Below are 14314 nucleotides of genomic sequence, written 5' to 3' on the forward strand. Positions count from 1 at the left end.
TTTTTTGTTTGTTTGTTTTTTGTTTTTTAAATTTTAGATTTATTTATTTATTTGAGAGAGAGCAAGGAGGAGTGGTAAAGGGAGAGGGAGAGAGAAAAATTCAAGCAGACGCCACGCTGAGCACAGAGCCCCATGTGGGGCTCAGTCTCACAACTCTGAGATTACAACCCTGAGATCACAACCTGAGCCTGAAATCAAGAGTCTGACGCTTAAATGAGTGTGTCACCCAAGCGCCCCCTCAGGACCTTTTCTTATTAGTACATAAATGCCACAGGATAAACCCATCTGCACGTGGGACCTCCTAGCTCGTTAGTAGAGGCCACAGGCGCTGGGCGGGGGACGGCCAGTAACCTCTGCCCCGCTCTGGGTCCCTGTAGCCAAGGTGTGTTGTGGTCTGGATTTGCCTGACTACCTGACTGGAGATTTTTTTTTTTCTCAATTTTTTTCATTGTGGTAAAATACACATCAAATTTACCATGTTATCATTTTAAAATGTACAGTTCAGGGGCGGTAAGCCCATTCACGTTGTGCAACTGTCCCCACCGTCCATCTCCAGAGCTCTTCACCGTGTGAAACAGAAACTCTGACCCATCAAACACCAGTTCCCCATTGCCCAGTACCCCGCATCCACCACTGCACTTTCTGTCTCTATGAATTTGACTGTTCTAGAGACCCGATCAAAGGGGGATCATACAGTATTTGTCCTTTAGTGATGGATTTATTTCACTTAGCATAAGGTGGTGGCCTGTGTCAGGATTCCCTTCCTCTATAAGGCTGGGCAATATTCCATTATATGGCTGTATTCCATTTTGTTCATCCATTTACCCGTCAGTGGATGCGTGGGTTGTTGGCATCTTTCGGTGATGGTGCGTAATCACAGCCATACAGCATCTTCGAGATCCTGCTGTCACTTCCCCAAGAGTGGCTTGCTAATCACAGTAATTCTACGTGTAAGTTTTTGAGGAACCGCCATATTGTTTTCCGCGGTGGCTGCACCACCTTACGTTCCTTCCAACAGTCCACGGGCGTTCCAGTTCCTCCATATTCTCACCCATACTTTTCGGACGGTTGCCATCCTCCTGGGCGTGACGTGTTCTATTTGCTTTTTATGCCTTTTCCAAGGCCTTACACAGAGCAGGGCCAAGTAAGCACCGTTGACTGAGCACAGACCTTCGTTGGTACCAACAGCTCTTGGCCCCGGCAGTGGAGCAGAAGGGGGACCTAGACCGTGGGCCAGTTTGGGAAGTACCGGGTGAACACAGACACACAGGCGTCTTCACTGTGGAGTCTGTCGGGGTGTTGTGAGATAGCGTGTGGAGCGACTGCTAAACGTAGTTTCTAATAGAGAATTTTTTTCTTCTCTTTTTCCACCTCGCCTGTACTTTTTTTTTTTTTTTTTAAAGATTTTATTTTTTTACTTGAGAGAGAGACAGTGAGAGAGAGCATGAACGAGGAGAAGGTCAGAGAGAGAAGCAGACTCCCCATGGAGCTGGGAGTCCGATGCGGGACTCGATCCCGGGACTCCAGGATCATGACCTGAGCCGAAGGCAGTCGTCCAACCAACTGAGCCACCCAGGCGTCCCTCGCCTGTACTTTTGAGAGCCTGCTTGCTGTTTGGGGGATAGAGTTGCTTTTGAAAAACTCTGGGGGCCTCCTGAGATCTCTTTACTTATTTATTTTTTAATATTTTATTTATTTATGTGACAGAGAAAGATCATAAGTAGGCAGAGAGGCAAGCAGAGAGAGAGAGGGAAGCAGGCTCCCCGCTGAGCAGAGAGCCCGATACGGGGCTCGATCCCAGGACCCTGAGATCATGACCTGAGCCAAAGGCAGAGGCTTAACTGAGCACAGTTAACGGAGCCACCCAGGCGCCCCACCTGAGATCTCTTTAATCCTGAACTTTGTTTTAACTCCAAAATGTTACTTCTGTTGAACAGGATCTCCTCCAGATTCGGTCGTACGTCTACGCAGAAGAGCCAAATATCGACATTCACAACTTTGTGGGAACTTTCACCAGAGTAAGTGGGCTTAGCTGACCGGGCGCTGCTGCCTTGCTGAGAACACGTGCTGGGGACAGTGCTGCAGAGAAGAAGTGTCAGCAGGTCTTTGTTGGGGGGTAGCTGAGCTCCAGGAAGGGGTGAGCTTCCCCTAAGTAGCCCCAGCTTGAAAACTGATGTAGTGAGGTTGGCACAGCGGAATTTTTCTCCCGGCCTCTGAACAGCGTGAGTTTTCCCGACAGTGTAGACCCCAGTAGCATTAGAATTACTGTGAACTCTGTGGTGGGAAGGCAGGTACTTTTTTATGTCTGCTTTGGACACATCCGTGACCTCTTCTACTCACACAAGCCCCGGCGGGCATTGTTAACAATTTTTAAGCCACTTCCCAACTATTCTACCTAAAGGCTAGAAATTAAATTTAGCTTTCAATTATTTGAAGAATCTGGGATCCCCATGGAATCATGGTCTCTTCCTAGAAGCCATAGGACGGGCCAGCAGAGGGCTGCTTCTGTTTGATTTGCTTCTGCATTTTAGTTCTTGCCTTGCTGGACGTGTCTTCAGTGTTGGAAGCCTGTCCTCCTTCGGTCACGGATGATCCTGGGCATGAAAAGCACGCCCAGGACGGTGGCTTTGGAGCTTGGCCCTTCTCTCCTGGCTCACCTGGGGTCTTCCAAATAGGGGTCGTCCTCTCTTCCTGTCTTGGGACGAGCAGGTTGGAAATAGCCTGTGGATTCTTCCAGAACCTTGTTGGATAAATGCGTGCCCATCGGTCTTTTCCAGGAAGACAGCGACCCTCCGATCAGCGAGAGCTTGAGCATCGAGAACACGCTCTGGGCCGGCACTGTCATCGCGTCGGGTAAGGGTGCCCTTTCTGGGGAATGTGTTAGCAATTTGAAAAGGAAAGAAAATCCTCTTGTGTAATTAGAATAATCATCTGTCAGTGGGGAAAATTAGCCGGCGGTCACATGGTGTTTTCCACTTGCTGCTGCCCCTCCAGGGAGTCTCGCTGACATCTGATTGCCCCTCAGACAGTTGTGGACACCTCTGAGAGAAGCTGTTGTGGCCGGCGCTTTTTTGGCAGCATCCACTCCGGGAATAGCCCTTAATTGCCACCTGAGATTGACGTCCTAATCTCTCCCAGAAACTGGGCCAGCCTGGATGTGCTGGCCGGAGGTCGTGTCTGGGGGTGCTGCTGAGCTCGTCCTGCCAGTCCTAGGCGGTCCCTCCCCCAAGCACAGGAAAGGGCCACGGGCCTGAGTTGGAGCCTTGGTGTTGAAAACACCAAGATGATGTGGAAATTGGTGTCTTTTAGTTTTTGAACACTGGGGAGAGACTGATTAGAAGCGGTTCCAGGGGCCAAACAGTGTCTATAGTCATGGTGGTTGGTGGCAGTTGTGGACAGGTGTCCACAACTGTCTGAGGGGCAATCAGTGTCCGGCACCTTGGCGAGGCCTTTACATGCATTACCCATTGCACTGACCCCTCCCATCGTTAACCGTGAGGGGAGGTGCTGGTATTAGCCCATTCTGCAGATGAGGAAACCGAGGCTCTGTGAGGCTAAGGAACTTGCCCAAGGTCACACAGGAGGTAAAAGGCAAAGTTGGGACTTGAACCCAGGCACTTTGTTCCAGAAGCAAAACATATTGTGCAGTTCTCGTTACTTTGTTACATTACACGTATGAGGTAATAGTATATACTATTATTAATATATGATTTTACTATTGCCAACTTCCTGTCTCTACTGTTGGATGACGGCTTTCTCCCTCTCAAGCACCTCTCCCTCCTACCAACCCATTTTCTTCTGCTTGATGCTGCTTTGTGGCTCTTTAGTATAATTTAGGTGCTCAGTCAGGATACTCTGTGGCTAAGGAAGGGAATGACCAGTACAGACCAGCACAAACTCATCCACAGATGAACCACGTAATGCACATAGAGATGAGCACTCCTTTTACGTCTTCTGCCATTTTTCCTTTTCCACTCCCTGCCTGTATTTGCAGCCTAATCTGGAATGTCTCTCAATTCCTCCTGATGGCTAAGGAAGAGAAATGGATCCTTAAGGCTCTGCACCGGCAAGGAGGAACTGCCTGCCACGCCCACAAACCCCACCCACAAACCACGCCCACACCATTGGCCACACCCACCAGCCCCTGCTGCAGTCCTTCCCCTCCAGCCTCTCCCCTGCCGCAGGTCCACCCACGTCTCTCAGAACTGGTTACTCTTCCTTCCCAGTTTTCCTCCCCTTTGAATGCATTTATTAACAAGTAATTATTCCTTTTAATCTTTTAATAATTTGGCAGAAAAATAAGGAGTGTGTTTCGATTTGCATTTCCTGGATTGCCTGGAAGGTTGGCTTTCCTTGTGGTCTGTGTGGTCTCTACCTGTGTCCCTTACTTTTTGTGCCCGCTAGCTGTTTCTTCTCGTTCTCGTGCTCTTACTCATTTGTGAGAGTTCCCCATTTCTGGTTTTTGGAAAGGTTTTGTGGCGTATTTGATACGCAGGAGTTTCATAGTGTTACACTGTTCTTGTCTGTGATAGAGGTTGTCTTGTTCTTGTTTTGTTTATTTCATTGAGAATATGGGACCCCCTTGGGCGCCTGGGTGGCTCAGTGGGTTAAGCCGCTGCCTTCGGCTCAGGTCATGATCTCAGGGTCCTGGGATCGAGCCCCGCATCGGGCTCTCTGCTCAGCAGGGAGCCTGCTTCCTCCTCTCTCTCTGCCTGCTTCTCTGCCTACTTGTGATCTGTCTGTCAAATAAATAAATAAAATCTTTAAAAAAAAAAAAATTAAAAAAAAAAAAAAAAAAAAAAAAGAATATGGGACCCTCTTTCTACACATAAGACAGTTCCTAATGTTTTGGTCGGTCTACTTTCTGTTTCTTCATATTGACTTGTGAGCGTGCTTCCTAGCAGAGACAATATCAAACTCATCTCGATGTGAAGCAAATCTTCTTTTCAATGTCTATTGTTTGGCTTTTGCTTTTGTCTTTGATGTGCTTTGTTTGGTTTTTCCAGATAGAAGTTCTAAATATTGATGTTATCCACATTTCCATAGAAACGGGAATCCTAGAGTAAAGGGCAGATATGTTTTATGTTGAGAGAGAGAATCCCAAGCAGACTCTGTACTGAACACAGAGCTGGTCTTGGGGCTCCATCTCACAGCTTTGAGATCATGACCTGAGCTGAAATCAAGAGTCAGATACTAGCTGACTGCACCACTCAGGCGTCCCAAAAATAAAATCTGAAAAAAAAAGTTATTTGTGAAGTTGGATTTTTAAAAGTGTTTTATCTTCATTTGCATTTTTAAAATGTATATATGATATGCCAGTTTATGGCCAATGCCCATTTTTTTTTTCTATTGATGGATTCCTTTAAAAATTGATTCCTGGGGCACCTGGGTGGCTCAGTCGGTGAAGTGTCTGCCTTCCACTCACATCATGATCTCAGGGTCCTGAGATTGAATCCTGTACAGGGCTCCTGCCTTAGTGGGGGGTCTGCTACTCCCTTTGTTCCTTCCCCTGTTCATGTGCTGTCTCTCTCTCTCTCAAATAAATAAACCTTAAAAGAATTTAAAAAAATGATTTCTAAGAACTCTTTATAGGCTAAGAATATTACCCTTCTGCTTTTTACCTTAATTGCAATTACTGTCTCCCAGTTGGTCTCATTTGTATTTTGGCACAAAATTTAAAATTTTTATACCCTCAAATCTATTGATTTTTTTTTTTTCTTTATGGTTTCTGGTTTTTGCGACATGCTGAGAAAATCTTACCTGCTTTAAAATGAGACGAATACACTGATGTCTTCTTGGAGTGTTTATATAGTTTCACATTAAAATATTTGAATGGAGTGATGTTAGGAAACCTTACTGGCATAAGGGCCTTACTTGAGCTCCAGCCGGAAGCTCTAGACCCTGGCGCCCAGTCTGTGCACGTGGCCCTGTGTCGAGGCTGCCCCCGGGGAGTGGACGTGTGTGAAAGGAGAGAGCGCCCACTTTGGGATGGAGAGCGGCGGGCGGAATGGGGCTGTGAACGGAGATCAGATACGGGGGGGTAGAACTCCTGAGTTGTGCTGTGTCCAGCTCAGGCGGAGCTGGGGGCACAGGGGCGCCTGGGATGTGGGCATCTGCTTGCCAGGCAGTAAGTCCAGTGCTCCGCACATCATTCCTTGCAGGCAGGTGTCTTCTCCTTCCCTTTTATCGAAAGATAACGCATATATGGAAGAGTGGCTGAATCCCAAACTTAGCACCAGTGCTCCGATCAATAATCGGGGTTTTGTCAGCCCCCAGCGATCCCCCCGCTGCCTTCCAGTCCCCACACAGCGACCTTTATAAAAAGATTATTTATTTATTTGAGAGCGAGCGAACAGAGCTAGCGAGAAGGTGGGTGATGGGGGAGGGGCTGAGGAGGGGAGAAGCAGGCTCCCCACTGGGCAGGGAGCTGGATGCATGGGTGGGAGGGGGTCCCTCGATCTCAGGACCCCGAGATCATAACCGGAGCTGAAGACAGATGCTTAAGTGACTGAGCCACCCAGGCGCCCCAAGGGTAACAGCTGCGTTGATTCCTCAGGTTTGAGTTGTTTGGTTAGCCACTTGCTTCAACAATATTGACATTTTAGTAGTAAATACATGTTCACATGTCTGTCTGGTTTTTATTCTGGTGATTTTCTTCTCTTCTGCCTGCTTCTTTCCATGTAACAGAACAAAACAAAACAAAGTTATTTTTAAATTTTAACTTGTATTTAATTTTTATTTTTTAAAGATTTTATTTATTTATTTGACAGAGAGAGTACAAGTAGGCAGAGTGGCAGGCAGGGGAAGAGGAAGAAGCAGGCTCTCCACGGAGCAGGGAGCCTGATGCGGGACTCGATCCCAAGACCTTGAGATCATGACCTGAGCTGAAGGCAGCTGCTTAACTAACTGAGCCACCCAGGCGCCCCTATTGTTGTATTTTTGGAAAAAAAAAAAAAAAAGTAAAGGATCATTTTAAGTATAATCTGCTCCCCAGTGTGAGGCTCAGCCTCACAACCCTGAGCTCAAGAGTCGTAAACTCTTCATCTGGCTGAGCCAGCCAGAGCCCCCCCAACAACCTTTCCTGAGCGTCTCTATGGGATGCGGCCATGCTCTGTTGCTCGGTCCTGGCGCTGTGGCGGCTTGCTGGAAAGTCCTCGTCTCCATCCTCATGGTGTTTCTAGTTCACTCTAAACTGAATACAAATGACAGAGGAGATGGGAGGAAGTGGGGGCGGGTCTCCAAAATCCCTCTGAAACCAGTGTAAAGGGAAGCAATTTAAGTGGCCATGTGGAGAGTTCTGAGGTGGAGGGACTTGTCAGCCTTCATCTCAGAGATGATCAGTGATGAGTCTTTTGTTTATCGGGCTCTTTTTATTTTTTTTAAGATTTTATTTATTTATTTGACAGAGAGAGAGATCACAAGTAGGCAGAGCGGCAGGCAGAGAGAGAGGGGGAAGGAGGCTGTCCACTGAGCAGAGAGCCTGATGCAGGGCTCGATCCCAGGACCCTGAGATCATGACCTGAGCCAAAGGCAGAGGCTTAACCCACTGAGCCACCCAGGCACCCTATCAGGCTCTTTTTATTTATGAAGCATTTTGCTGCCACTCTCTTGTTTTGGTCTCACAACATTAAAGGGGGGTTTCATGGAATGAAGAATGGAGTCTCAGAGACGTTAAGCAAGTTGCCTGAGGTCGCACAGCCTAGGAGGTCCTCTCCTGGGAGGCAGAGAGTGGAAAACAGGTGGGAGGAGAGATTTCAAAGTTTGTGATTGGTGATGTGGAGGACAGTGAGTGGTGAGAGCCGTGACCCAGTGGTGTTACCTGCCGAGACCTTCACCGGGCATGGGTTTCGGAGTCCGAGACGCTGGACACGTACCATTTCCTTACGTGGCCTCAGTTTCCCCTGCTTCTCAGTGAGTAGTCCTTTGACTGCATTCTGATTCTGATGCAAGCCTGGTTATATGCAAGCCATTTCCTTCTGGAGCACCCCATCGAGAAACCGCCACCGTTAGTCATCTTGATTCTGTGAGATTTCACTTCTCTGTTCTCTTTAGAAGCGAAGTCCTATGTTCCGGTCACTCTGCTGTTACCACTTGAAAGTCTGAAAGAATGAGAAAGCTTGCCAGACAGTGCTTAGGGTCCAGCTGCCTCTGCTGGTCTCAACCTGGAGAGGACGCAGTCAGTCACCATGGCAACCCAACCCCGCGCCGCTAGGCTGGGGAGTCACTGGGCTGAGAGAGGGAAGGGTTGGGCCGTGGCCCGGGGGCTCCAGAGCCCGGTTCTTCTCAGCTCTCCAGTTGCTTGTGCGGCTGCCTCCCCCGGCTCCGGTCCGCAGATCAGTCCATGGCCCTTGCACAGCCTGCTGGCAGTTGTGCCTGTGCACATGGGCACGTGAGCTTGAGCGTGTCCAGCTGGTCTGGACCCTGTCCAGTGGTACTGGTCCTGCGCTCACACACTTGAATGCCGCAGCGGTATCTGACTGCTGTAAACATTTCCGAAAGCTCACTCTCAGGGGTAGCATTTATCTTGTCGCAGACAGGGACAAAGGGGTCACAGAGTAGGCCCTGACCCCGGGACTGGGCTGTCGTGGAGAGTTAGGAAGAAGTTGGCGTGACACCCGACCACAGCAGTGTGACTTGGAGAAACCAGCCGGCTGAGTGGAGAGGATTCTGCACTCTGCCCACTGTGGAGGGCGGGGGATGGCACAGGACACGGGCGGCAGAGAGGCTTGGGTCAGGAGGTCTTGAAGGGGTGGCTTGGGCCACATGGGGGTCAGGATGAGCTGAGAGCCTGCCCCCGGATAAAGGGAGTGCCCGTGCTTGACACCTGCTGGGAGTACGGACTCAGTGTCTCCAGATCTTCTAAGTTTCCAGGAGGAGCCAGAATTCTCAATTTTTTAATATGAAAGTTCCTGTATTTAAAAGATGTTGATGAATTCAAAACCTCAAAAGCCCCAGTATAGACCAAACCAGTGCATGTGTGTGGTTTCTCTCTGGGCGACTGTGGCTGGCGTTTGGATCTTATGGAAGGGGTTTTGGCCTTGAGCAGAGGCAGGCACCGGGGAGAAGGGCCATTTTCATTTCAGCCTTGGCAGGCATCAAGGTTGGCCGGCACCAGTGCAGGACCTGTTCAGAGGTCCTTGTCATCAGGACCCTCTTGAACCCTCGATCGCGGGGACTGACACCCACCACATCTGTGCAGGAACGAGTGCAGTGGCTACGTGGCCACCTCTGGTCTGACCATCTGCTGTGGCCGCAGGCCTGCGTTCACTGGAGCCGCCATCTGCCAGGGGACCAGCAAGTGAGCTCTGCCCGGCCCGCCATCTGCTGAGCCTTCCTGGAAGGGAACCGCGTTGTGTGCATTAAGCTTGGAGGGGGGCACCTCAGTGTGTCCTCCTGGGGCTTTGTCGGGGAGACGCAGTCCCAGTGCGTCCTCTGGGCTGGGGTTCCTTGACCAGCTCTGTTTGACCCTCTCTGAGGTTTTGGCATCTCCCTCTGAGAGAGGAGAGTGGAGGTGGTTCTCGTTCCCAGCAGAGAGCAGCTTGCTTGTGTTCCTGGCCGCCTCCCTGGGAGCGTGGCGGGGCGGGCCCCTTCTCGGGGTTCAGGCTCCTGCTCAGTCATCCTCATCTCAGAGGCTGCTTCTCCGACCACCCAGTACCAACCAGCGGGCTTCTCCAGCTCCTTCTGGTCTGTTCCTCTGCCTGATTTTCATGACGGCACCTGCCACCATCTGTGATTGCCTGTCTCTCGTTTCCTCCTTTGTTGTCGGGTCTTCCCCACTGTGTTGAGCATTTCTGTGGCTTACACTGAGGAGAGGAGACAGGTAGATCGTTAATAGATATGACCAGTTTCACCCCAAAATAGATTGTTCCCATTTATACTCCAGCCAACAGCGTGTTATGACAAGGGCCCATTTGACGGAGACACTGGGTGTTATCAGTCTGTGGAATTTTTATTGTTGCAATAGGGATAAAAGTGGCTTATTTTGCATTTCTTTGATTACTCACAAAGTTGAGCATCTTTTCTAGTGTTAACTGGCCTTTTGCGTTTCTTCTGTAAGTTGCTGACTTTTAGAAAGATTGATAGACAGGGCTGGGGGGGCGCATGGGGGGGGGGAAGTTCTCAGGAAAGATGGGTCATCTGGCCTGTGTTCTCGTTGGACACAGAATCTAAAGGAATCAGACTCAGCGGGAAGAAGGCTCTAGTGAGAGCATGTTTGTAAGTTCTCATAGTGTCTGAAGATAGGAATGTCCTATAAGCGCTTCTGGAAGCCTCTGAGGGCGGTGGCATGACGGGCAGACCTCCACCAGGTCCCCAGGGGACCCCACAGACCCGCACTGAGCAGCCGACCTTCCAGCAACAGTAACAGCGCTCTGTGTCTTCACCGTGACCGCCGAGCGCTCGAAACCGTGGTGGACGCAGAGGGAAGAGGGGGACCTGGATATATTAATTTCTGTTGAATTTAAATCGAAATGGTTGCCTGTGGCGAGTAGCAGCAGGGCTGGTCCTCGTGGCCCTGGATTGTCGTCGGTGTTCACGCCTCTTTGTGCTGCGCTTTTCTCGCTTCAGGTACTGTCGTGGGTGTTGTCCTTTACACGGGCAGAGAACTCCGGAGTGTCATGAACACCTCAAACCCTCGAAGTAAGGTGAGCTCGACGTTTGTTTGTTTTAAAGATTTTATTTATTTATTTGACAGAGAGAGCGTGGGATGGGGGAGGGTCAGAGGAAGAAGCAGACTCCCCGCTGAGCAGGGAGCCCAATGCGGGACTCGATCCCAGGACTCCAGGATCATGACCCGAGCTAAAGGCAGTCGCTTAACCGACTGAGCCACCCAGGCCCCCAGAGGAGCTGGATTTAAAGACAGGAACACCTCACAGTGTTATTTCATTCATATGGACGTACTGTCTTCTCACGTGTCTGTGCACGTGTGCGCGTGTGCACACGCATCCGTGTAACACAGGAGCATGCGTTCCTGTGTATTTGTGGGAATTCATAAAATTTTTAAAGCTTTCAAGTTCAAACTGTTGAGTACTTCCTGCGTGCCCTGCATGGTGCCCCATCCTTCACAGGTGACCCCCCCCCCCGTTTACTCCCCACCACCCCCACCCCAGCCCGGGAGCCCGGGCGCTTCCATGGGCTCATGAGCTGAGCAGTGGCTGTGAGAAGCTCCGTGGCCTCACGCTGCCCGGCAGGGAAGGGGCGGGCTCAGATCCACCCTACAAAGGACACTGGCTGTGGCGTGGTGAGCGGGGGGTCCGCTCTGTGGCCTCCGGGTGGGTCCTGTTCTCACTCGTTTCACACCACGACCCGCCCTCCCGGCCCCACCCCTCCCCCACAGTTCAAGACTTAGCCAGAAACTGTACAATGACTTCCTCTGTCGACGCCGTGAACGAGTGCGGTTTCCAGACCTCTGGTCATTGCCTCCCCATGGTCACGACCATCCTTACGACCAGAAGGCCATTTATTCGATGCTTTAGCCTCGTGCTGGGCCACGATTCTGTGAAGTTACGGCTTTGGCCTGCTGGTTCCGTTTTTTTTTGCAGACACGTTGAAGTAGATCTGTCATTATTCAAATCATTGCACTCACGAGTCTGAGCCATCAGGTCCCACCGGCGTGTGTGCCCTGAGCTGTCAGGCAGCCCCGGATCCATGTGTGGGGCAGTTCCAGGAGTGGGGGACCGAGCCCATTTTACAGGCTGTGGCGTATGTCACCCTGCACGTAGCCCCCAAGGCACCGTGACCTGTTTATGTGTGTCCAAGTCTAAGTCTTCATGATTGTTTTGTTTGTTTGTTTTTTATTTTAAAGATTTTATTTTTATTTTAAAAATTTCACTTATTTATTTGAGAGAGAGAGCATGAGCTGAGGGGGTGGGGTAGCGGTAGAGAGAGAGGGGGAAACAGACCCTCCACTGAGCAGGGAGCCTGATGCAGGGCTCGATCTCTGGACCCTCAGATCATGACCTGAGCCGAAGGCAGACACTTCACTGACTGAGCCACCCAGTGCCCCTAAGTCTTCTTGATTGTTAAAACAATTAACGCAATCAGAAATCCTTGAGGCCCCTTGGATGTGTGTTAGGAAGCCCAGCCCCTGGAGCCCAGTATTCTGAACCAAAGACGTAGGGACCAAAGGGTCCCACTGTCTCTCGCCTGGGGCGCAGGTGCTCCTGGAGAAGGACCAGTTCTCCAGCTGGGCTCCGGTGCACCGACTAAGCACAGGCTCCCCCTTCTGCTCCGTCCCACAGATCGGCCTGTTTGACCTGGAGGTGAACTGCCTGACCAAGATCCTCTTCGGCGCTCTGGTGGTGGTGTCGCTGGTCATGGTGGCCCTTCAGCACTTTGCCGGGCGCTGGTACCTCCAGATCATCCGCTTCCTCCTGCTGTTCTCCAACATCATCCCCATCAGGTGAGTGGAGAAGGACCCAGGCCATTTTCTTCTTTTTCTCTTGTGGTCCCCTTGGAGATGACGATGGGGCACACTTGGGAGCGTGAGTCCCGTTCTGGGCCCCAGCAGGGGAAGGGCGGTTCCTCCGTGAACCAGCCTTTCTTGAATCAGTCTTTGCTCAGAAGTCCTTGCCCTGCCTGCTCTGTGCCGGGGATGCCGCTTAGCGCCCGTCTCGTGGGCCGGCTCTGGAGCTTGGCGCTGGCCGCCAGGGGCTGTGTTAAGGTGGATCCCGGGTGGTGGATCCACACTCAGAGGGAAATACTGGGACTGATGAGCATTGGTGACACGCCAGCTGCTGGCTTGCCTTCCTTGGAGGCTGAATAAATGCTCTTAGAAAATAATACAGGGAATTGTCGTAGTAGGAGAAAACAAAGATTCACAGTGACCAGAGAATAAGATCAAAATCACCTCTAATCTCACAACTAAGTGATGGGTGCTCTTAATATTTTGGCATATATATTTTTCTAGCCTCTTTTCTATTTTAAAGGGAGATTCTGCTGTATGTAAAATCTACCTTTTTTTCTTTTTTTTTTTTTCTCAGAGCAGTGCATTGTAAGTAACTTTGGACATCAGATATACGGGTGACTGGTACCCCGATGTGTTTTATTTAGAACAGCCCTAGTGTATATTCTAGGTTTCACTGTTTAGCTCTGTATTGTCGGGGACTCGTTTCTACTGTCTCCCATAATTGATGTTTAGTAAATATTATTAAAATAAATCATGTTTTTTTTTTTTCCCCCTGAAACTTTTAGTGCTTCTAATATTACACTTGGTATGTTGCTTGTGATTTGTCTTGCTCTTTTGGGTGTTTATGTCATCCTAGCTAGACTTCATGTTTTCCTGAGGATAGGGATTGTAGTTTTGGTACCGCAGTGTTCCTAGAAGAGGGGCATTGGACCCCTCGCCAGTGTAGTCTGGATCTTGGTTTCCAAGAATAAGTACCTCTGCTCTATCACCAGCAGAAAAAAGTGTTTGTAAGGTAATGTTACGTGACGTTGTAATCTTTAAAGCTCTGTCTACTGTGTGATTGAAAATTAGTGAGTTGACTCTTCCTGCGGCCAGTGACTAGCCAGGAAAATAGTGGGCAGTTTGGTTAATTTATAGGAGTAGGAACGACTGTGACAATTTCTTTTTATTTTTTACAATAACATAATGTCTCAAGATGAAGAGGATACATGTAATGGAATATTATTCAGCCTTAAAAAGGAAAGAAATTCAGACACACAGTACAACGTCCCTGAAGACATTATGCTGAGTGACATCAGCTGGTCCCAGAAGGTCACGTGCTGTACGAGTCTTCTCATGTGAGGTCCCCAGAGCAGTCAGGTTCAGAGAGACAGAAAGGAGAGTGGTGGGTGCCAGGGACTGGAGGAAGGGGAGAGTGGGGGGTTGTGTCGTGGGCATAGGATTTCAGTTGGGGAAGATAGAATGTTCTGGAGAGGGATGGTGGTGGTAGTTACACAACCGTGTGATTAAACTTAATACCACTGAGCTGCACGCGTAATGGTTTCTCTCTCTCTTTTTAGAGATTTATTTAATTGAGAGAGAAAAAGCCTGTGGGGTGGGGAGAAGCGGGAGGAGGAGCAGACTTGCTGCTGATCTGATTTTTTTTTTTTTTTTTTTTAAGATTTTACTTATTTATTTGACAGAGAGATGTAGCAAGAGAGAGAGCACAAGCAGGGGGAGTGGGAAAGGGAGAAGCAGGCTCCCTGCTGAGCAGGGATTCCCAATGAGGGGCTCGATCCCAGGGCCCTGGGACCATGACCTGAGCCGAAGGCAGATGCTTAACCCACTGAGCCACCCACGCGCCCCGCTTTTCAGTATTTTAAAAGCATTTTAAACCTTCATTGTTTTATTTTAGTCCAAAACAGCTTC

At 49.7% G+C, this 14314-nt stretch overlaps 1 protein-coding gene across 6 annotated transcripts in view; it reads left to right on the plus strand.

The window, feature by feature from the left end:
• ATP9A (ATPase phospholipid transporting 9A (putative)) overlaps nt 1-14314 on the plus strand; it is a 129149-nt gene that overhangs the window by 59928 nt on the left and 54907 nt on the right. For all 6 annotated transcript variants that reach the window (XM_032350329.1, XM_032350328.1, XM_032350333.1 and 3 more), the window contains 4 exons: nt 1938-2018; nt 2778-2853; nt 10567-10643; nt 12240-12400. In XM_032350329.1, coding sequence (XP_032206220.1) covers nt 1938-2018; nt 2778-2853; nt 10567-10643; nt 12240-12400 — 395 coding nt within the window. The remainder of the gene's footprint in view (nt 1-1937; nt 2019-2777; nt 2854-10566; nt 10644-12239; nt 12401-14314) is intronic.

Source organism: Mustela erminea, chromosome 7 (assembly GCF_009829155.1).
Source record: "Mustela erminea isolate mMusErm1 chromosome 7, mMusErm1.Pri, whole genome shotgun sequence".
NCBI lineage: Eukaryota > Metazoa > Chordata > Mammalia > Carnivora > Mustelidae > Mustela > Mustela erminea.